This window comes from Physella acuta, unplaced genomic scaffold (genome assembly GCF_028476545.2).
Source record: "Physella acuta isolate Inbredline_101_S28 unplaced genomic scaffold, ASM2847654v3 ptg001098l, whole genome shotgun sequence".
NCBI lineage: Eukaryota > Metazoa > Mollusca > Gastropoda > Physidae > Physella > Physella acuta.
The window spans coordinates 48846-74073 of NW_026732615.1; the positions used below are offsets into that span (position 1 = coordinate 48846).

General features: G+C 41.1%; 2 protein-coding genes across 3 annotated transcripts; one reads left to right on the forward strand and one right to left on the reverse strand.

The window, feature by feature from the left end:
* Positions 1-902: 902 nt before the first annotated feature.
* On the forward strand, positions 903-10254 carry LOC131955726 (uncharacterized). The gene is made up of 8 exons (XM_059319955.1): positions 903-978; positions 2262-2585; positions 3898-4167; positions 4508-4885; positions 5679-6008; positions 7113-7451; positions 8012-8140; positions 9170-10254. Exons 1-8 carry the CDS (start codon positions 924-926, stop codon positions 10252-10254), a joined length of 2910 nt encoding a protein of 969 aa, XP_059175938.1. The 5' UTR covers positions 903-923.
* An 8384-nt stretch (positions 10255-18638) lies between these two features.
* On the reverse strand, positions 18639-23829 carry LOC131955724 (serine/threonine-protein phosphatase 6 regulatory ankyrin repeat subunit B). 2 transcript variants are annotated; one of them, XM_059319954.1, is made up of 2 exons: positions 23771-23829; positions 18639-21150 (listed from the first exon to the last, which is right to left on the reverse strand). In XM_059319954.1, the coding sequence occupies exon 2, from the start codon at positions 21078-21080 to the stop codon at positions 18825-18827; it is 2256 nt and encodes a 751-aa protein (XP_059175937.1). In that variant the 5' UTR covers positions 21081-21150; positions 23771-23829; the 3' UTR covers positions 18639-18824. The 2 variants fall into 2 exon arrangements, with proteins under 2 accessions (XP_059175937.1, XP_059175936.1); XM_059319953.1 differs by lacking the exon at positions 23771-23829 and adding an exon at positions 23403-23509.
* Between the last annotated feature and the right edge of the window lie 1399 nt (positions 23830-25228).

Below are 25228 nucleotides of genomic sequence, written 5' to 3' on the forward strand. Positions count from 1 at the left end.
TTGTCACGTCCTATGCTCTTAAAGTTATATCCTTCATTGACAACAGAAAGGACAATATTTGTTCATGTATGTTGCATAACATCACATAACCGCCTACAGAAGCTCCATTCTTAGATAACGATACACTCATGAAGGGCATATTTTCAATTTCGTATGTACCAGAAAAACCGTCAACATTTGACCAATTTTGAAATAAAAATATTGATTTAATTCATAACGTAACCTATTATCGATATTTGCTCCCTTCCGGGCCATGGGGAAACATATGTCCAATGCTTTATCTAAAAAACTATTAAAGATATTGGCAAAACATTAACAGTTTTGAATTCTACGTCTCATTTTACTACTAGATGGGTGCTGAGATATTGAAAATTATGCGCGAAATCCTTATGGTCCTGAAGGGGTTAGGTTGTATCCAGATTCTCTATTGAGTTTTTTTTTAAACCTAGACGTACTAGGAAAAATGATAAACTAAACCTGGAACAAATAATCACGAAGGAATCATTTTTTTTTACTGACAGTTCTTTGAACACAGTGATGATGTACAATTTTTTGTTCACCAGTAAAATGTATACAAAAGTTAAGCAATTGAAAACAAAAATCATATTTTATTTACGTTTTATTAAGAAGGGTTCGGTAAATGCGCAAATGAATATGATGGGGTTCGGTACCTCCAAAAAAAGGTTAAGAACCACTAAACCAGACCAAACAAACTTGCTCTACTCTAATCGGCTAACCTAAAAAAAAATTCGAATCTTTTGTAAGAAAAGTTGTATTTCTCGGAAAGTTGAGAAAAGTAGGTCATATGTTTCTGTTTACATCTTCGCGCTACTTGAGGATTTCTACCAAGCATTTCTTTTATTTACTTCTCTATTTACAACACATTGAAGGCTGGTGGTGTAGTTTTTGTGGAGATTTAGGCCATGAACCTAACCTGCTTGGTGTTGATTACGTGTCTGATACACATTTGCTACTCAGGTATGTGTTGAATTAATTTCAATTTAATAAAATACAATGTAGCTGCTTCTTAAAAAAATCTACAGCGTCAGTTATTGTAAGAAAGACAAATAATAAACATTAACACAACTAGTTGCATACTAATACTATTATTTGACGGAAAAAGTACAATATATTTCAGCCAATCGTTTTTAATGTACTTCATTATTGCGTGGATTTAAACATTCACGTAAACGTAATCAAAGAGTAAAAAGCTACACCGAAACTTTTCTCAATTACTTTAATGTCACGCTTGTATTATTATGCCCCCACTTTCTCATAGACCTGCCTCCGCTCTGCCTTCATCTCTTAAGACCTGCCCCAGCTCTGCCCTCATCTCTTAAGACCTGCCCTCATATCTCACAGATCTGCCCTCATCTCTGCCTTCATCCCTCACAGATCTGCCCTCATATCTCACAGATCTGCCCTCATCTCTGACATATCTGCCCCAGCTCTTACAGATCTGCCCTCATGTCTCAAAGATCTGCCCTCATGTCTCAAAGATCTGCCCTCATCTCTCACAGATCTGCCCTCATCTCTCAAAGACCTACCCCAGCTCTGCCCTCATCTCTTAAAGACCCGCCCCAGCTCTGCCCTCCTCACAGATCTGCCCTCTTCTCTCACAGATCTGCCCTCATCTCTGCCTTCATCCCTCACAGATCTGCCCTCATATCTCACAGATCTGCCCTCATCTCTGACATATCTGCCCCAGCTCTTACAGATCTGCCCTCATGTCTCAAAGATCTGCCCTCATGTCTCAAAGATCTGCCCTCATCTCTCACAGATCTGCCCTCATCTCTCAAAGACCTACCCCAGCTCTGCCCTCATCTCTTAAAGACCCGCCCCAGCTCTGCCCTCCTCACAGATCTGCCCTCTTCTCTCACAGATCTGCCCTCATCTCTGCCTTCATCCCTCACAGATCTGCCCTCATATCTCACAGATCTGCCCTCATCTCTGACATATCTGCCCCAGCTCTTACAGATCTGCCCTCATGTCTCAAACATCTGCCCTCATGTCTCACAGATCTGCCTTCATCTCTCACAGATCTGCCCTCTTCTCTCACAGATCTGCCCTCATCTCTGCCTTCATCCGTCACAGATCTGCCCTCATATCTCACAGATCTGCCCTCATCTCTGACATATCTGCCCCAGCTCTTACAGATCTGCCCTCATGTCTCAAAGATCTGCCCTCATGTCTCACAGATCTGCCTTCATCTCTCACAGATCTGCCCTCATCTCTAACAGATCTGCCCTCATCTCTCACAGATCTACCCCAACTCTGCCCTAATGAAGACAAGAGCAAAGTGATCTTCCTTGAGCCAGGCACACGTCAAACTGTCACCATCTGTGTACTGACCGATACGGTCAGTGACCTCTACCCCAAGCTAAGGATCGCTGGCCTGATCTTCAATCGGGAGATGGAGGACATGTCCTACAGGTTTGACTGGCACAGGAAGGACATGTATAGCTGGCTGGCTAAGGCCAGGATCACGCTGACCTCTCTCACACAGTACCGGAAGCTGGATATTGTCCTGCTAGACACGCCCTCTAGAAGCCTGAGCTACGTGATACACATTAGGAGGCCAGAAGGTAGGTGGGAGGGGTGGTCAAAGAGTGAGAGTTGGTCAGGAATGGCCAACATTCTAAATAAAAATAGGCCCACTGTTTTAAAGAAATACTCCAACTATTCTAAAGAAATATTCCTACCAGTGGCGTAGCGAGGTCGGGTGTCACCCGGTGCGGCACTTAATGGTGTCACCCCCCCCCCCCCCCCAGAGGCGTAGCGATCCTTCCCGGGTACAAACTTTCAAGTTTTCAATTTGCACCCCTCTCTCAAGTTTTCGATTTGCACCCCCCCCCCTCTAACTCTCTCGATTTGCACCCCCTCTCAAGATTTTCTCTATATATTTTGCTATTTTTTGCCTTGGTGTCACCCCCCTAAATGGTGTCACCCGGTGCGATCCGCACCCCCGCCCCCCCCCCCCCACTCCGCCCCTGAAATCTTCTATTCTAAAGAAATAGGTCCACTATGATAAAGAACACGAACAGGCAGATGAAACATATTTATCTTCCTTTTTTAAGAAACCCTGCATACAATTCCTAGTAGTTAGTAATACATTTATTGACCGTGCTGGGAAATCGTGTAGAAAAAATAATAGTGCGGGTAATTTTTCTTATAAAATACTAAACAATGGTTTAAATACTCTTCACTTGACAACATTTTCATGTAAAACACATTGTGGTAGTAACGCCTCACCGCCCCCCCCCCTCCTCCTTTTTTAAATGCTGACTACAACTTAAATACCTTGTTTGCGTAGATAGAATTCGTGAATTGACTTCAACAAATTTCTAATAATAGTTTAAAGCCGCCGCAGTATTTCCAAGAACCATAACTGTAGGTTTTTCTTTTACTTATTTAAACGTTTAAATGTGCATTGTGCAACATCAGTAGAATTTTCCAACGCAGTTTATCTGTCCATGTGGTAATTCTTCCTCTTCTGCGTTCTTAATTTAAGGGTTGGAAAAAATTTCCTCCAACAGAATTAAGTATACGTGTCAACTGGTTATGTGTCATTTGGGCCGTTGACTTCGATTTCACCCTGCTTATCTTTTTGGATTTTCTCCCGTAGTCTTTGTCCTACCAACTACAAAGCAGCTGTTGTTTGATTTTGGAGTTATCTATCCTAGAAGAGTGGCTGTCGCCGGGTTTCGAGCCTAATCTGCCCGAGGGTTCGAACTCGAGACTTTTCGGTTTAGCAACCATGAGCTATACCGACTCGACTACGATGACGCCTTGAGTGGTAATAAAGGCGTACATCTGGTAAACGACCAATCAACTCCTTACATTCCTTTGCCTTAAACTATTAAAAAAAAGATCTGATTTCTGAAACTTGTTTTTTAGATCTGTACAACATCAACCTGACCATAGACACTAGTGGATCAAACACGGGTATCACGTGCTCAGCTCCAGGCTATGGCAGGAACATGGTCTTGTACAGAAAATTTTCCTTGGAGGTTTTGTCGCGGAGCGTAGTGGCCAATCACGAGGAGGGCGTGTCTCAGATCCGGTTAGACAGACAAACTTCCTGTCAGCTGATGGGCACATACGAATGTCAAGTTGATACACCACAAGGTCTTCGTGTAAAGGGTGAAGACCTAGTGATGGCAAAATGTAGGTCCTGTTTGCTTCGACGTTTGAAACTATGTTCTATTCGTGGATAACGTTTCAAGTTAATAATATAATTAGAATTGAGCAGTTTTTAGATGTGTATGAATGGTGTTGGAAAAAGGCAAAAATGATCTAATCATATATAGTAGGTGTTTAATATATGTATATATATAAACATATATAAACATATATAAACATATATAAACATATATATACATATATATATATATATAAATATATATATATATATATATATATATATATATATATATATATATACATATGTATACATAGATCTGTTTATGATATTCTTAAATATACACATTTTTTCTACTACATGCAGGCCCCCCTCAGCTCTGCAGCTCATTAAACACATCCGAAATTATTCCCTTCTTTGATGGTCAGTCGCTGATGATTAGTTTTTGCCTGATTAATTTCTCCCCATCCGATAATCTCATGACCTTAAACGGTGAGCAGATTGTCGTGTCCGGCACAGACGCACGTAAATATACAGCCGTCGTCCGGCGTCTGTCGTCAGAGTTGTACAGCAACATCAGTCTCGTCATACGAGAGCCTGTTCCAGCTGACATGAGAGAATACACATTGGAAGTTTGGGCAGCAGGGGAAGGCACTAGGTTCGTCAAAGAAGGGGAGAACACTACGTCTGTTAGAGGAGGGGAGAGCACTAGGATTACGTTTAACTTGGCGTGGGCTAACAAAGGTAGGTTGGGAAACTCGTTCTGTGGTTTGTTGTTATAGGAAGCCAGTTTTAAAAATCTGAAGCTGTAACATTTTTAGACACAATTTTAAATTAAAAATTGAAGAACGCAGTTTTTATTTTAGGTAGGTAACTGTGTCCTATAGTTAGGTAACTGGGTCATGTATTAGGTAACTGGGGCATGTGATTAGGTAACTGTCATTTAGATAGGTAAGTAGGTCATGTAAATAGGTAGCCGGGTAATTTAGTTAGGCAACTGGGTCATGTTGATAGGTGACTGGGAATTGGTTTTAAAGTATCGCTAGGTGAAGAGTGAAAAAACAATTAACAAACCACAAAGGCATAACGTAACTATGAGCTATATTTAGAAATGAAGTTGATATTGATTTTACTGAACAGCTGATTTTTCAACAGCTGGGCTATTAAATAAAAATCTCACAAACTCTCAGCTGAAGATTAGACGTGGCCATCCGTTTCTCTAAGGAAAATATATCTTTTTTAGGAATTGCTCAGATATCCATACGTTTCTCTAAGGAAAACATATCTATTTTAGGAATTGCTCAGATATTCATACGTTTCTCTAAGGAAAATATATCTATTTTAGGAATTGCTCAGATATCCATAAGTTTCTCTAAGGAAAATATATCTATTTTAGGAATTGATAAGACTTCCATACGTTTCTCTAAGCGAAACATATTTGTTTTAGAAAAAAGTTGAAAAAAACAACTTGTGGTTAATTCAAACTATTATTGTTGTGTAATGACTATAGTCAACTTTCCGCTGTATCAATCTCTAGAGTGTGTCTCGAGCCAGCAGACAGTCCTGTCAAAAGTCGGCTCCAGCCTCACTGTCCATCTCTGTATGTGGACAGTGCCAGAAAATCTGACACTTGCGGTCATCAATGGAGAAACGCACACGGTCAAGGTCGGCAATACGAGCACCACCCCCAGCCCCACCCCCAGCTCCAGCAGGGTAGTGGTCAGCTACAACAGGGGTCAGTTTCTGGACGGACACCCCTACGTCACGGTCCAGTGGCTAAAGCTGGAGCCAAGAGATTTCCAGACGTGGCTCGTGTACCTGCCAGAACTGAACTACACGTTCACATTTTCACTGGAACCTTCAGAAGGTAAGGGAGGGGTACAAATGTAAGACACATCTACCTGCTGTAATTACATGAGCAGTGGACAGCCCTTATAGGTAGATAGTAGCCTGGTAGATAGGGGATCCGGACGAAAGGCCGACATGGACAAAAGGCCGACATGGACAAAAGGCCGACATGGACAAAAGGCCGACAAGACAAAAGGCCGACATCCAAAAGGCCGACAAGACAAAAGGCCGACAAGACAAAAGGCCGACAAGACAAAAGGCCGACTGCCAAAAGGCCGACAAGACAAAAGGCCGACAAGACAAAAGGCCGACTGCCAAAAGGCCGACATCCAAAAGGCCGAGAAGACAAAATGCCGACAAGTTTTATAAAACAAAAAACTACAATTACAGACATGTTTAATATCTAAAATGTGTTATTATATACGACTGTTTAAGTTTCTCATTAATATTCTTAGTTACATACAATAGGATAAAATAAAACACACGATGCAACCAATTATTTGTAACCCATATATTTGTCCATATATAGGGAAATCACAGGGGCAAGTTTACAACAACAACAAAAAAAATAAATTATAAATTTTGGTACACTTGTACCACAATCACAATAGAATTAATTAATCCAGCGAATATAGTAAACAACTTTTTTTTTCACGCAATTCGCAATGGACGAAACTAAAATATAATTCAAAGTTTGTCGGTATTTAACATGTGGTCCAGTCAAGGCACGCGATTGTTCTACTGCTTTCGGTTTCTTTGATTTCTTTGCGAAATATGGTGGTAACGTCACCTATCTGTTTATCCTTTGTACACTCCCGTCATCTCCATTGTCCCCCTTATAAGGATCGCAACTAGCATGGTCTCTTCGCGTTCCACCTTGTTGCATGTGGGCGATGATGCCGGTGGCTTTTGACTTGGTTTTTTGATGATTGTCTCACCTCGTTGACATAGAAGGAGCTATGAAAGACAGCACTGACAGCATTTCGCAATATTTAGGTGTTGAACGTTTGTGTTTAAGACACTCCCGTAATCTCCAGTCGCTTGACCTTATAAGGTAGATAGATACCCAATGTAAGTGTAACAAAACGGTCACGCGTCCTATTTCAACGTTTTTAATTTTTAGAATATTTACAGCTCTGCTCACCTGACCAGCACACCCGGAAGTTCCAGACCACACCTGGCAGCCAGTTGACCTTTGACACGTGTGTCAGGTCAATGCTGGTCAACATGTTCTATGACTTTTACGTCGTCATCAACGGCACCCGGTACCCCACCCTCGGGTGTGGTGAGGACGGGAGGGTTTGCGTCACGTGGAGAAGGGGCGAGCTCGCGGAACTCACATTCACATTTTTTATCACTCTGAGAAACACGTCCGAGTCGGACTATGGTGAGCTGACGGTTTTTATCGGCCACCACAACCACCAACACGCCATCAACTTTACCATCCTGCTAGAGCCTACACGTGAGTTCATTAGCTTCTCATAATGTATAGAAATTTATTTCATCTGCTTTAATCCAATTTCACGTGATCTATTTATTTAACTTAGTCGTATTCACATATTCACGTGCGCGCACTTCTCACACCCGCAAATTACCTCCACCCACACGCAAATTACTACCACCCACTAGCAAATTACCACCACCCATACGCAAATCACCACCACCACCACCCACACGCAAATTACCTCCACCCACACTCAAATTACCACCACCCACACGCAACTTACCACCACCTACACGCAAATTATCACCACCCACACCCAAATTACTATCACATACACGCAACTTACCACTTTATACACTCGCAAATTACCACCACCCACACGCAAATTACCACCACCCACACGCAAATTACCACCACCCACATGCAAATTACCAATATACACACTCCAACTACATCACACAGACAACTCCAACATCAAGTGCCGCAGAATCTATTTACACGCTGCATGACGTAAAGTGGCCCTTCCACCCTGCCGCCCCACCCCCTACAGATTCACCAGACCGTGTCTACCTCCACAGATCCCGAGAAGTTCTCTAGCCGTGAACTCACTAGAGATAAGGACGTCTACATCATCATCTACGTTGTCGTCTGTCTGGTTGTCATAGTTAACGGAGTTGCTGTCGTCGTCGTGTTTAATGTGTATAGATGTAATGTTGTTTTTTTTATCTTCTCACACTTACACACATCAATACACACACATCAATACACACACATACACACATCAATACACACACATGACACATTAGCACCTCAATATACACAAACCCTCTCTCACACATTTAAGCACACACACATTTAAACATTCTCTCACACACACTGACATATACATTTAAGCACACACACACACCTGCACACGCAAACACACAAGAATGACAATACAAACATTTTCCTGTTAGATCAGATAGTTTTTTATAAGCTATGAATATAGCCTACTACAGATACAAACGTTTACAAATCTATTAACTTTTCCAGTACTTTGTTCTTCATCAGATTTTAACAGTGGCGTAGCCAGGATTGTCTCAAGGGAAGGGGGGAGGGGTCCAATTTTTACCCGGGGACAAACTTTCAATTTGCATCCCCCTCTCAAACTTTCGATTTGCACCCACCCCCCTCAACCTTTCGATTTCCACCCCCTCATACTTTTTATATATATACCGAGGGGTCTATGGGGGGGGGGGGTTATGCCACCCCCCCTAACCCCCCCCCCCTGCCTACGCCACTAAATTTTAAAAATGTAATCATGTTTTATGATCGGATGAAAAAGTAAAGTACAGTTTATCTGTGAGGATGATGTTACGGTCTGATATGGACATAGACTAGAGCGGGTATCTATCACCCGTCCTTAGGCTGGGGACAGTAACCAGTGGCGTAGCCAGGATCGTCTCAAGGGGGGTCCAATTTTTACACGGGGACAAACTTTCTATTTGCACCCCCCCCCCCCCCCCGTCGAACTGTCGATTTGCACCCCACCCCCCAAAAAACTTTCAATTTATACCCCCCCCCCCTCAAAATTTCGATTTGCACCCCCCTCATACTTTTTATATATATACCGAGGGGTCTATGGGGGGGGGGTGTTATGACCCCCCCTGCCTACGCCACTGACAGTCACATTTAGTATTGGTTTCAGCAACAACCAAAGCATGTGTCACATATAGTTAAAATTTGTTTTCTTTCAGCGAGAACAAAAGTCAATAGAAAACATTCCTACACACGACAAAGTGGAATCAACTTTCAAGAGGCAAATAACGATTACATGAACTCACGTGATACACCACGTGACCAGACACGTGACACGGCACCACCTTGCAGCTCCGCACATAGTCATGTAGCACCACTTGTAGACATCAAGCCGCCACTGTACCCATCAAGGTCGCTTCCTTCCCGACCAGGAACTTCACAGTCTGATACTGAGGGGCGGGGCTACAGCAATAGCAGGCTGAAACAACATCTCCCCTGTAACAATATCACTGGTCACGTGATAACCTACACAACTATAGCCATGACGACACCACTTTATAGCACACCACACCAGCCTCTCCCCGGCGATAGAATCATGCTCCCCACACGATCAAGACAAAGTCTGAGTTCCAGTAGCGAGGATGATGAGTCATCCTGCAGTCTCACACACTCCCGGCATTCGTTAGGAATAAACTCAGTGACCTCTGGATCTTGTCAACATGCCAGTAGTTCCCTAGCCTGTCAACATAACAGTAGTTCCCTAGCTGGTCCAAAAGCCAATAGTTCCCTAGCCTGTCAACATAACAGTAGTTTCCTAGCTGGTCCAAAAGCCAATAGTTCCCTAGCCTGTCAACATAACAGTAGTTCCCTAGCTGGTCCAAAAGCCAATAGTTCCCTAGCCTGTCAACATAACAGTAGTTCCCTAGCTGGTCCAAAAGCCAATAGTTCCCTAGCCTGTCAACATAACAGTAGTTCCCTAGCTGGTCCAAAAGCCAATAGTTCCCTAGCCTGTCAACATAACAGTAGTTCCCTAGCTGGTCCAAAAGCCAATAGTTCCCTAGCTAGTCAGCACGACAAAAGTTCCCTAGCTAGTCAACATGCGAGTAGTTCCCTAGCTGGTCCGCAAGTCACTAGTTCCCTAGGTGGTCAACATGACAGTAGTTCTCTAACTAGTCAAAATGCCGGTAACTCACTGGGCTATTCTAGAGTCAGGGATGGTCCACTACACCATTTGTTTACATCTGGTGAGAGTCTTGGCTACATCTCACTTCTGCCGAGTCCCACAGGCTCTGTTTGCTGGTGACCTCAGTGTTAGTATTTACATATTGCTTTGGTGAATAGGGCTTGTAAGTCTCTGTTTCTCTCGCTTATGGTTCGAAATCTCGTTAGCCAGGTAGATATATAAATTTACGAACTAAAATAAGTACTGTGAACATGATCTCATTTTGAAAATAAAAATATGGCGGCTATTTGTTTCTATGCCCCGTTTCAAGATTTTAAAATATCAAATGTACCCACATTTCTATAATTATTGCTATTGTACTAATACTAGAATCAAATTTAGTACTGTAGGCCGATGCAATTAATATTAAACTAATATTGCAACTACGTTTAGCATAACTTGTTAATTTTGCATTTGTTTATTTTTTACAGAATGAATCATATATATATATATATATATATATATATATATATATATATATATATATATATATATATATATATATATAAATATAAATATATATATATATATATATATATATATATATATATATATATATATATATATATATATATATATATATATATATTTGGTTTGAAAATACTAGCTGTCAAGTACGAGAACGAAACGTCGTTGGTGACCTATTTATAAACCCTATTGTAGTATAGATGTGCTAATTTGTTATCATGATGTGTTACTGTATTGTTATGATGACGTGTTTATATTTTAGCTCGTTATGTCTTGATCAGGGGCGGAAATATAGTACCGCCAGACCCCGCAATGCGGGGGGGCCCACGCCATTTAGGGGCCCACAGCCGACCATAATCAATTTTTTATTGATAAAAATAATAATTTTCGGGCATTTTTGACTTGATGGTTGTTTTGTAAAAAAGATTACCGTAGCTGCGGTTGGAGTATCTTTATTCTATAGACACCATCCCACGCTATTGTATATTCTCTTTCCCTTTGTTTTTAAACCACTGTGAAAGCCGAGTCCTCTTTCTCCTACAATCAAACTTATCAAAGATAAGCAAACGTTCACGCCACTTCCATTACTTATTTCCCTTTTTTTAAATAGTCAAATAGGAGTGCTCATAAGCTCCTTGTAATAGATTTGTACTAAACAAATTAAAAAGCAATTATTTCTCTGAATTATTATTTTTTTATAAAGTACTTAAAGAATGACACTGTATAAAAAGGAAATGTAATTAATATTAATAATATAAATTAAAAAAAAATAAAAATAAACATAACACGAGACACCATTACTTATACAAAGTTTTCATGGCTTATATTTTTTTGACCGACTAGAAGCTTAGAGGTCTTATAGCAGAGATAAAATAAAACCGATTTTCACAGAACACACAAATGCACTTACACACATGACATGTTGTTGTAATTTGTTTTAATTAAAAAAAACTTTTTTTAAAATTAAAACCCGAACAGGCCTGTAATGAGTATTCTATGTTCGTATTTTGTGTATATATATATATATATATATATATATATATATATATATATTATATATATATATATATATATATATATATATATATATATATATATATATATATATATATATATATAGGGGGGCCTAAAAAATTTTTTTTGCGGGGTGGCCCTTTTTTTCTAGTTCCGCCACTGGTCTTGATATGCTCATGTAGGGACATCTATACTATTGTGTCAACAAACTGCTGACAAATTACTTGAAGAAAACTGAGCAAGATAAAATAATACATGCCACTTTTTTTTCTATTTCAATTACATCTTTCCCCATGCTAGACGAGCCTCTCATAATTAACTGTTATGACTGGCATCATTAATTTTAAAACACGATCCAAGGCAGTGTTCAATTCTTTATTTGTTCACAGTCTTCACCCATTACACAGTAGGCCGTATTAGCTAGCTGCTACCAACAAGCCCCCTATAAATCGTTCACTCCGCTTTGTATACACGCATTCGACCTTGGGATAACAATACCTAAACACACCGGGTGAACTCAACTCACACACGCACCAAGTTCTACACTATTCTACCCTATTCTAACCTAACCTCCAAATGACGCGTAACATTAGCTACCAATCATTTTCTTTAAATAAAGAAACAACACTTGGCCGTGATGTAAAACAGCCTATTTATAGTAGTTGATCACATGACTGAAGATACAAGGTCAGTCAAACAGTGACCTTCACATTCCCTGACTGCACTCAAGTGTCTGACGTGAGCTAGAGAAGAACGATCTAGGGAGTGGCCAAACAAAAACAGCGCTTCCGTCTAGTGTGAGTCATTCTTATGTAGGTCAGTGACAAAATAGCTTTACACTTCTTGCTTACACTGGCGACTTCCGGTTAAATGTAGGGTTTCAGTGGGTGGATGGTTGGTGTACTGTACTGTTAGACTGGTCCCCATGTTTTGTTAACTATAAATTTACATTTGAAGACAACACTAGACTATTTCAACCAGTGGCGTAGCCAGGATCGTCTCATGAGGGGGGTGGGTTCAAATTTTTTCCCGCATTATAAATGTAGGCCTATATATCAGAGGCGTAGCGTCCCTCCCTGGCCCGAGGACAAACTTGTCATTTGCACCCCCCCCCCCCACCTCAGACTTTAGATTTTGCACACCCCGCTCAATCTTTTTGTATCTACCGAGGGGTCTATGGGCGGGATTCTGACCCACTCCCCCCTACCCCCCCCTGCCTACGCCACTGATTTAAACACACGGGAATGCAAATATGTGCAATGCTGGCTAAATTCCTTTTGATAAAACATCCATTGTGTTTGTGAATACGCTTTAAAAAATTAAATTTAAAAAAAAAAAACAACAAACTGCGTGTGTTTTTGGAAAAACACATACCACGTAACCAAATGTGAGAGTTGAAGTTTAACGCGATTCGCAGAAACCGAAACTATAAAGTTTAAACTGTTCGCAGTAACCGAAACAATAGACGTAACAATTCCCAGAAATCTTCAACAATGGAATTGGAACACCGAAGATTATGAGAGCAAATAGATAACATAATGTGAATGTTTATCACGTGACGTAGGTTTGAGGTGTGAGTGCAGCCTAGACCAACGGTCAGACGTGAAACTTCTAAAAGTGTTTTACTTTCAGTTTCGCTGGTTTTTCATACAGGAAATCTCGTAATTGGTCTAAGCGGTTACTTAGCATGTGTAAATCAGTAAAAGTATTGTACTTTCAGTTTCGCTGGCTATTGTACAAAACATTACGCCAATACTCCTAGATGTTGAGATCGAAAGGAAATAGAATTGACGGTGTTTAACATAAAATAAACTTCCTTAAAGATCATGTGAACCTGTGGGATCACTAAGTCGAGTAGATTAGGGTGTCACATGGTGTGGTAGATGGTGTTACAAGGTGTGGTAGATGGTGTCATATGGGGTGGTAGATGGTGTCACATGGTGTGGTAGATGGTGTTGTCACATGGTGTGGTAGATGATGGTGTCACATGTTGTGGTAGATGAGGGTGTCACATTGTATGGTAGATGACGGTATTACATGTGATAGATAATGGTGTCACACGGTGTGGTAGATGGTGTTACACGGTGTGGTAGATGACGGTGTCACATGGTGTTGTAGATGGTGTCACACGGTGTGGTAGATAGTGCCACATGATGTGGTAGATGAGGGTGTCACACGGTGTGGTAGATGATGGTGTCACATGGTGTTGTAGATGGTGTCACACGGTGTGGTAGATAGTGCCACATGATGTGGTAGATGAGGGTGTCACACGGTGTGGTAGATGATGGTGTCATATGGGGTGGTAGATGGTGTCACACGGTGTGGTAGATGATGGTGTCACATGGTGTGGTAGATGGTGTCACACGGTGTAGTAGATGGTGGTGTCACATGGTGTTGTAGATGGTGTCACATGGTGTGGTAGATGGTGTCACATGGTGTGATAGATGGTGTCACACGGTGTGGTAGGTGATGGTGTCACACGGTGTAGTAGGTGGTGTTACACGGTGTGGTAGATGATGATGTCACATGGTATGGTAGATAATGGAGTCACACGGTGTGGTAGATAGTGGTGTCACATGGTGTGGTAGATGGTGTCACACGGTGTAGTAGATGGTGGTGTCACATGGTGTGGTAGATGGTGTCACATGGTGTGGTAGATGATGGTGTCACATGGTGTGGTAGATGGTGTCACACGGTGTGGTAGATAATGGTGTCACACGGTGTGATAGATGGTGTCACACGATGTTGTAGATAATGGTGTCACATGGTGTGGTAGATGATGGTGTCACATGGTGTGGTAGATGGTGTCACACGGTGTGGTAGATAGTGCCACATGGTGTGGTAGATGAGGGTGTCACATGGTGTGGTAGATGGTGGTGTCACACGGTGTGGTAGATGATGGTGTCACGCTATGTGGTAGATGATGTCACCCGTTGTAGTAGTTGATGGTGTCACATGGTGTGGTAGATGGTATCACATGGTATGGTAGATGATGGTGTCACATGGTGTGGTAGATGATGGTGTCACATGGGGGGTAGATGGTGTCACCCGTTGTAGTAGATGAGGGTGTCACACGTTGTGGTAGATGAGGGTGTCACATGGTGTGGTAGATGGTGTCACCCGTTGTGGTAGATGGTGTCACATGGTGGGGTAGATGATGGTCTTACACTGTGACGTTGGTCTAGGCTGCACTCACACCTCAAGCCTACGTTACGTGATAAACAATCACATTAATTGCTAGAATTATTGATCAAAAATAAAAAAAAATATATAATTTGAAAAAAAAAAACAAAGTTTAGGGTTAGTTATAAACTCCATCCTATTTAATATTATATAATAATACTTTATGAGTTTTAATATAGATTCCTAAAAAAAAAAATATTTTTCAACTAGAGAACGCCTACCTATTTTCCCACGTTTTCTTTAACTTGCTTTCGCGTATGTTTGTTTGTTTGTTTGTTTGTTTGTTTGTTTGGTTCTCCAATCAAATCTTGCGATCGAAATTTCGGGCACTTCCCAGTTAGCTAGCGCGCTGAAATTTTCAGGGAAGCTTTGTTTCCGATGACAATAGAATATTCAATTGTTATTATTACTAAATTTATCCATGGAAACATTTTATTGATCATTTTAGACCACTATATATTTGTACAAAAAACGTGGGAAAAGGGGACATAACCCAGTCATTGTAATTTGATGAAAACAAGGTTCGGTACTCTCCCTCTTTTGTTTGGCTTACTGAGGTTTTGGTCACGCGGTGTTTGTGTACAAACAACCGGAACAACTGGTGGCCAGTATGGGGGAGACGATATGGTCGAGTGGTTGGGCACACGATTGCTAACCCACTCGACACGGGTTCAAGGCACGTGTTTTTTACTAGTTGTCTTCGTTTACCCAAAAAAAAAGTGAATGCGGAAAGATAAAGTCGATAGCAAGATTTTAATGCAAACAAACAGACAAAGACTAAAAAGTAGAAAATAATTATCATTAAAAAAGTTTTAAAAAAACCCACGTTTTCTGATTGAACTAAAAAGTAGAAAATAAATGCTATACATCACAATAATGCAAGCGATCACTCTACTATAAGCGATGGAAAAACGTGGGGCGCCGTGATTTTCTTACAGTTTCTAATACTGTTGACTCTCTACAAGCTCCCTAATATAAGTCAATAGTATTATCTAATCAATAGTAATATAACTTTTACTTCGGCGCCCCACGTTTTTCATCGCTTATAGTAGAGTGATCGCTTGCATTATTGTGATGTATAGCATTTATTTTCTACTTTTTAGTTCAATCAGAAAACGTGGGTTTTTGTAAAACTTTTTTAATGATAATTATTTGTAGTGTGTTCTGTACTGAATTGAAGTCATCTAACTTACGATAAACTCGACTACTCGATATACTCTACAACACATATCAAACTTCGATAGCTAAACATAACGATACTCGATGCTCCAGAACTACGACTCGTTTAACTTCACCATACTCTTCAAACGGTAATCCCAATCAACAACGATTTCACTGGACCTACTACTACACTTTAACAGTCAATATAATTCGATACCTTAATACCACAAGAATCAATAGTCCCGGACTCGAGAACTACGATACCTCATCACCTGGATTCTCATTTCTCTATTTTCAGTTAGATTCCACTAGACCTTCAACTACAAAACAGCCGAATAAAAATTATGACACTTTAACACTTCGATACTTTATACCTACGAAACCATATCAGCAACTGCCTTCCGTCGTTGCTTCCAAATCTAAACGACTCATCAAAACTTACCAAACAAGTACAATACTTTGAACACCCCGTCATTACAAAACTCTATACACCACGACCGATTTCTTATTCAAAGTCAGAGAAAACGAGACTTACAAGCCCTTTTAAAATTAGATAACCATATGAAATGTTCAAAATTTAAATAACGAACTTATTTAATCGGTTTCTACAATAATTATGTGACACTAAATTAAAAAGGCTAAGTGACTGATAAAAAGCGCAACGACCTTTCCAAATTAGGGAGATGGGGTTGCATTTTGACTATCGCGAATAACTATAGGCCTATATAGATTTGATTTTGGGGTGGGGGTGCAAAATTGATAGTTCGTCCTGGGTGCCGCAATACCCTTATAAAAGTTATTAATTATTAGGTACTTTTTTGATAAAAGCGATTAAATATTTTGCGCCCCCCTAGAGATGGCGCCCTAGGCGATCGCCTATTTCGCCTTATAGGTAGCGCCGGCCCTGTGTACAGGTACCCATGAAGTACAAGAAAGCCCCGAAGGTCAAGGTGAAATTGATCTACACACACACGAATTGGTAAAATGTAAGAAAAATCCTGGCCATTAAGGTTTCATACCTTTGACTGAGTTACGATTTGAACATTTTCCTTCTAGCTTTATGGAGAACGACATTGATAAACTGACAAAAGCTGTATCTGACTTAACAGTGAGGATAGCCGTTAACTTCACTATTCCAGAAAGACCAAAGTTTATACTAGGTACGAAAGACAAGACCCATATCCATGCTACAGCACTAGGGGACAGAACTCACTGAGGACAGGATGTGTAATGTTATAGAGTACACGCCAAAAATGCCTTATAGTTTTGGCACATATAGAACGTGTCCTTGTATTAAAAGTGCCCACTAGGACACGCTCAGCAAAATTTGATGGTTGGTTCAGGTCATGACAGCCAGATATGTGGTGTTTGATGACAGTGAGGCGAGACAGTCTAGATGTCGATTATGGTATGATGCTGATAAAAGTCCTGTCATTAACATTGATGGGTGGATAGTAGGTGTGGCGGCCATTAAAGGGGACTGATGTTGGTTATGTTGTGCAACTCATGATTTACAAGTGGCTGTTAAAACTCGAGGAAATGGCATTGGCCTATAATGAATTACGTGAAAATATAAGTGACAGGTACCAAAGTCGTAGAGATGTGGACAAGCTGACCATTATAGTGTCACATCCTCATGGCTGTTTTAAACAAGTCTCAGTAGGTCATTTGGGTACACAGGAAGGAGATGGGCAACATGTACAGGTACTCGTACACAATGTGTACCTGCCCAGGTAGCAGTGGGGCCCAGGTCTACAGACTGGGGTGTAGGTGGTCTCTTCATTCACAGAGTGGGGAAAGTTTTAGGGATTGAATTACAGTGGCTTATGGGGGGACTGAAATGTGCATTTGTTTGTGGGAAGGGGGGGGGGCTTGAATGTGCAGTTTTGTGTGTGTAGACTGAAATGTGCATTTGTTTTTGTGGAGAATGAATGTGGGGAGGGGGACTGAAATGTGCACTCATGTGTGGGTTTGTGGGGGGACTGAAATGTGCACTCAAGTGTGGGTTTGTGGGGGGGGGGACTGAAATGTGCAGTCGTCTGTGTGGAGGCTGGTGATACAAAATTAACTGTTAACTTCAGTAAATTACCATATTGCAAAATCACAACATAATCCTAATAACTTCACATTAAACATTATTCAGTTTATAACAAGACAACAGTAACACAGCAACAGGCTAAACATTGAGCAAATCTAAAGCTAGAGATGTAAACATGTTTTATATGTTATACCAATGAAAACTGTTTTAGAATTATCATTTTTAATTAATGAAGCTTAAAATGTAAACATTCTAGCTCAACTTTCTGCCTTCAACAAGTGAGATGTCAAACATCATGATGTCTGGTAAATGTAAATAAAATGTATGGCTGAAATTAAAAAGATGTTGTGTTTGAAGTCAGTTTTTTGTTCTGCAGTTTTCTAATTTCAATTGTATAAGCGGATCTAGGGACTGGTATAGAATAATTTACAAAATAAAGAATAAAAAAACATGAAGGCTTATAAAAAGTTAAATAATTGCTTATTTGTAGAATTTTTGCATTTTATATAAGTTGTTTCGTTCTAAACAATTTTAATTTATATTTGTATAATTAATATTATGGTGACCCAACCCTATTCTCCCCCCCTCCCCCCATGTATATTATCTATATCCTTCCTAGACAAAAACAAAACCAGCTAAATCTCAATGACTAGATCCGCCCACACGTCTGAATTTTGTTGCAGTATTTTGTGAGATGTTGAATAGATGCGTAGCTTGATTTAAGATGGCAGATGATGTAATATAATATGGTATAATTTTTTTATCAAGCTTTGAAAATAGCACCATTTTAACTAACAAGATTAATGCCCATAGGCCAGTGATACATCAACGGTCGAGGCCGTTGCAAGGTTTCATAATCAACAGGATCATAACACAAGGGAATCTTGCTCCAATCGTTGACAGGAAGAAATGAAATTGGAAATTGGAACATCAGAAGTTCTTTGAGTTTAGGTGGTAAACTGGTCTGAGCGAGTCTTTCATCTCTATCTGGGCTTTCTCCTAGCATTGTCGACACCATTATAAAAGCAAGTTTTACCAGGGGCCAGGGTTCGGAAGCCGCTGCTAATATGACCTTTTTTAGCTCTTCTCCAGCGTATAGATATCTTTCTGATTTGGAAAACTGGCGTAGTCCTCTAAGATCGTCTACCGTCATGTAGCAAGTGGCAAGAAGATATTTTGTCACATCATGAATGTGAAACTCTAGAGATAACATCAAAGCTGTCCTATTCTCTGTTTCTCGCTTGCTATTCATACGGTTTAAACCTTTTAATACTATACCGTTGCACACCAGCATTTGAAGATAATTAAAAAAGCAGCCCAAGAGAATTCGCTCAAGTATTAGCTCAGCTTCAGTACTCTCGCTATTCGTTACATGCTTCCCCACCAGGTAACGATACTCTGACCCAACAACAGGATTAGCGCCAGCTTTAAGCAACCTGTCTGAATAATAAACCTGAAAATGCTGGTGTTTGTGCGTCAAACAGTAGACAAGGGCTGATTTGTTGTCCTGGTCTTTGACGTCAAGGTCGGTACCAAAAGCTACCAGTGTTTCTAAATAAGCCAGCATATCGCCGTGTTTTATAAAATACATCAGAGCTGTCCTGCCTTTCTTGCCTGCCATGTTAAAGTCAGCTCCGTGTTCATGGAGGACTTGAAATACGTCGGGGTTATTGTACCCACCGGTATTACAAGCTGCTGCTGCCATCAATGGAGATATTCCAGATGAAGACAAGACGTTGACGTTAGCTCCAGCTTGAAGTAACATCTTGACAATGGCGATCTCATTCAGAGCTGCAGCCAATACCAGAGGCGGCAGAGGTTCAGGTAAGTTTCCATCAATAACAGCGCCTTTGTTTATCAAAGCTTGAGCAACGCCTGCTTGACTTCTGTATATCGCCAGGTGTAAAGCTTTATCGCCGTTTTTATCCACCAAATTCAGGTCAGCACCTGCGTCGCACAACAATAGAGCGATTTTTTTATTTCCAGCTAGCATTAAAGGAGTGTGTCCTTTTTCCGTCTGTTTGTTTACATTACAGCCTGCTTGTAACAAATACCGCACTACGTTTGTGCATGATCCGTGTGCAGCGAAGTGCAACGCTGTGTAGTCTTCATCTGAGTGGACATTGAGGTCAGGGGCACGAGACAACAATTTCAAAGCTGTCTGCTCGTTGCTGTACTCTAAAGCAACCATCAAGGCGGTTTTACCAGGCACATTGTTTAGACAAACTTGTGAACGTCTGTGATTGCGATCTAAAAAATAAATTTTCTCTTCCAGACTGTGACCCAAATGTTCTTGGACATGACGCCCCTTCAGACGTTTGGTGGGTTTTTCATGAATCGTTGTCATTCTTGTGTTAATGACATCTGAAATGTGCGGATCATTCAAAAGAATATCCATAATATCACAGGAGCCGTTTTTCGCAGCAAGATGCAGAACTGCTACTTTATTGTTAGCTGCAACGCTGACATCGCCCCCCGCAACAAGCAAACGTTCAACTAGTTGAACGTTGTCCGTCTGGTCAACAAAATGTAAGGCTGTGTTGCCATCTCTGTCAGCAATGTTTACACGGGCAGCTGGGGTGATGAGAGAGGCTACTAATTTGGCCAAGTAATCAACACTATAGACAGAAATGTCTTCTCTACTGACACCAGACTTCATATTATGAAAGTTGAGATATAAACGAGACGCGATTATTAAAGGCGTTTCGTGGTTGGCATCAAGTAAATTAACATCAGCCCCTGCCTTAAGCAGCATGTTTGTACATTCTAACTGTTCGTGTTCCACACTGTAATGTAAAGCTGTTCTCCTGTAGTCGTCCCTTGTGTTTACACCTGGTCCATGCTCCAGTAAGAGATGCAATATTTTTAACGATTTGTTTTTATATTTTTCTGTCGAGTGGAGTTGTAAAACTTTAGATGGAATTATTTCAAAACTATTTAACTCTTTCATCTTAGAGACGGCAATATGAAGGCACGTCCTTCCATTCTGATCTGTTTGGTTGATGTCCGCTCCAAACTGTAGGATGTTTTTGACAAGTTCCATTTTATTTTAAGTTGACTTGTTTAAAATCTGGATTTAATTTTCCTTCCGCTGGTTCACTAGAGGAGACACTCTGTGAAATAGATGTGTCAAAAGTTGTCAAGTGCGTTCTTATTTAAGGGGATAGGCGCTAGAGAAAAGGCTCAAAAATGTGAAAAATGCCCGTTTTCGGTATTTTATGTATTTGTAATATCTTCGCGATTTTGGTAGATGGTTGACGTTAGTGTAGCGGGGAGGGGGGGGGTGTTGGTCCGTTCGTGGTTAAAATAGGAAGATGGTACATGGTGTGGGCCACAGGACATTAACCCCCCCCCCCCGGAGATTACTAGACATTGGTTTCAGCCTAACCCTAAACTAGCACTTACCCTAGCTCTAGCACTTACCCTAACCCTAGCACTTACCCTAGCACTTACCCTAACCCTAGCACTTACCCTAACCCTAGCACTTACCCTACCCCTAGCACTTACCCTAACCCTAGCACTTACCCTAACCCTAGCACTTACCCTAACCCTAGCACTTACCCTAGCACTTACCCTAGCCCTAGCACTTACCCTAGCCCTAGCACTTACCCTAGCCCTAGCACTTACCCTAGCCCTAGCACTTACCCTAGCCCTAGCACTTACCCTAGCCCTAGCACTTACCCTAGCCCTAGCACTTACCCTAGCCCTAGCACTTACCCTAGCCCTAGCACTTACCCTAGCCCTAGCACTTACCCTAGCCCTAGCACTTACCCTAGCCCTAGCACTTACCCTAGCACTTACCCTAGCCCTAGCACTTACCCTAGCCCTAGCACTTACCCTAGCCCTAGCACTTACCCTAGCCCTAGCACTTACCCTAGCCCTAGCACTTACCCTAGCCCTAGCACTTACCCTAGCCCTAGCACTTACCCTAGCCCTAGCACTTACCCTAGCCCTAGCACTTACCCTAGCCCTAGCACTTACCCTAGCCCTAGCACTTACCCTAGCCCTAGCACTTACCCTAGCCCTAGCACTTACCCTAGCCCTAGCACTTACCCTAGCCCTAGCACTTACCCTAGCCCTAGCACTTACCCTAGCCCTAGCACTTACCCTAGCCCTAGCCTGTCTAATCCTGTCCGGGAAGGGGATAATGTCCTACTGGGCGGGAGGTAATTGACAGGGGAGTAAATACTCCGGGGGGTAATGACGAGGGGGGATGTCCGGGGGTAATTGACGGGGGGGGGCGGGGAATGCCCTGTTCCCATGTCGCGGTTGGTCAAGAAGGGGGGATGAGTGCGGCGGTTTGCTTGTGGTGGGAATAGGAGGAGGGCACGTGTTGTGAGGGATGAGAATAGGACGAGGATACAAGTTGTGAAGGATGAGGATTGCAGAGGCGTAGCGACCCTTCCCGGCGCCCGGGGACAAACTTTCGATTTGCACCCCCCTCAACCTTTCAATTGATATTTCCAACCCATTTTGGCGCCTCCTAAGGTCGGCGCCCGGGGACATATGTCGTCCCCCCCCACTACGCTACTGGGATTGGTCAGCAGGGGGAGTGGGGGTGGGTGGCTGGGTTTGTCTCATCGATAAGATCGGGGTGGGGTTGATCCGTGTAGAGAGAGAAGGGGGATTGGTTTGTGGTGGGAGGGGTTACATTTATTCCCGTATGTTACTGTCAAGAAGCCACATCACAATAAACTGGTCTCCGACGATGACACTCGTACCCTACAGGACTTATATTATTTAAATCACACCAGTGGCGTAGCGAGGGGGGGGGACATATATCCCCGGGCACCGACCTTAGGGGGCGCCAAAATGGGTTGAAAAAATAAAAATGAAAGCTTGAGGGGGGGGGGTGGAAATCAAAATCTTGAGGAGGGGGTGTAAATCTAAAGTTTGAGGGGAGGGGGGTGCAAATCGAAAGTTTGTCCCCTGTCGCCGGGAAGGGTCGCTACGCCTCTGAATCACGTCTCCGTATACAAACGCTGGTCTATACACACTTACAAGTAATACATATCAACAACCCATATTCGAAGAAAACGTAGTTAGCAAATCATGTACTAAAATGTAAACATAGGTTTACCAATCAGTGTCATAAAATATGCAAGGTGCATAGTACTGCACACATTTAATTCAATTCTAGTAGAAACCTTATAGTATTTCACGCATTTACATCTACAATATAGCAATAGTAAGAAGATCGAGAACTAAAATAGATTTAAAAATAGATTCTAAACTATTCTTAGTCTACCACTCTAGGTCTGTGTGTAATCTCAACTCATTTAAAAAAAAATTAAATATTTAAAATTCAACTTGATAGTGAAATATGTCTGATTCCAGTAGGTTGTTATTCAAATGAAATACTTACCCAGTTGTGTGGGATATACACTACATAATACTCGTTTCTTTAAAACACATAGATCTAGATTCTAGGCTTAAGTATTAAAACCTATCTAACGGAAGTTTGTTTACAACATGAATTTAATGCGTACTGCCATGATAGTTATTTTTTTACGCTTATTTTGATGACAACATCAGTTCATTTGTTTTTACCCTTTGCAAAAAAAAAAAAAAAAAAAAAAACCGGGAGTGATCTCTCCTAAACTTTCTCGAATATTCTAATCTAAAACTACTGAGGATGGCAACTCAGGATATAGACAATATTTGTAATCCATTTTTAATTACTTAAACTTTTTATAATAGAATAGAATCTCGTAAAAAAAAAGAATTGCACACCAAGTGAACGCCCAATAAAATGTGCATAATAGTGCGCAATGATATTAGATCGAGACGAAAGAGAATTGACAGTGATTAACATAAAATAAACTTGCGCAAAGATCATGTGAACCTGTGGGATCACTTAGTCGAGTAGATTAGGGTGTCACATGGTGTGGTAGATTAGGGTGTCACATGGTGTGGTAGATGGTGTTACAAGGTGTGGTAGATGAGGGTGTCACATGGTGTGGTAGATGAGGGTGTCACATGGTGTGGTACATGATGGTGTAACATGGTATGGTAGATGGTGTCACACGGTGTGTAGATGAGGGTGTTACTCCTTGCGATAGATGATGGTGTCACATGGTGTGATAGATGAGGGTGTCACATGGTGTGGTAGATGGTGTCACCAGTGTTTCTTCCAGACTTTTTTCTCCGGGGGGGCACTTGAAACTTTCGGAAGGGGGGGGGGGGGCGGTAAACTTTCTTCGGGGGGGGGGGGGCGGACACTGTTAAAAGTATATATTTTCTATATAAATTATATAAATTTCATTTCGTTCGGGGGGGGGGGCGGTAAAAAATTGCCTGGAAGAAACTCTGGGTGTCTCATGGTGTGGGACATGAAGGTGTCGTCCGTTTTGGTAGATTGGGGTGTCATCCTGTGTGGTTGATGAGGGTGTCACACTGTGGTGATTGTGTTCACGCTATTTTTATCTAGACAAACCTTAAAAACCAATATTATATAGTTTAGATTCATAATATAGTGTATTGTTAACTTGCAACGTCACATAAACATCTTTCTGTTTCTGTTTCAATTTGAGGGCCACTATTGTTAGGGTAGGTAACCGAAATATTATTTTACCGCCAATTACTAGCCTTGATTATCCTGCCTCATCCAAGCTGTTAATCTGACTCTCTTAAACTTGTTACATTATGTCTTGCTAATGATTGTTACGTCCCTTGTATTATGTATATCATGGTTACGTCCCTTGAGTGTTCACTGTGTATTCCGTGATGTGTAGTTGATGTTTACATGTAGTCAGTTAACTACATAGATAGACCCAGAGACAAGTCGTGACGTCTATGCTGTTGTTTATTATAATAAAGTACTAAGGTTAACTCTGAGAAATTTGTCTAAGTATCCAGTGTGGGAGAATGTTTATACCGGTGTCCAATAATAATGGAATCTTCTTTAATCTTTAGGGATTTAGAGATCTACTTAACTGATCTAGAAATCTAGATCTAGGATCTAGAATCTAAAAATAGACTTAAATAGACTAATACAAAAAAACCTGATTTCACTACTATACTATTACTATTACGAGGCCTATATCCTTTTTTTAGATGCATATTTGTTCCTTCTACAAAGTTACTTTAACTTAGTGTAAGTTGCAATTGAAATAACTTAATATAGGCCTAGATTTAGCACATTACTCTTTCTTAGTTATTAATTAAATTATATAAGACTTAGGCCTATAG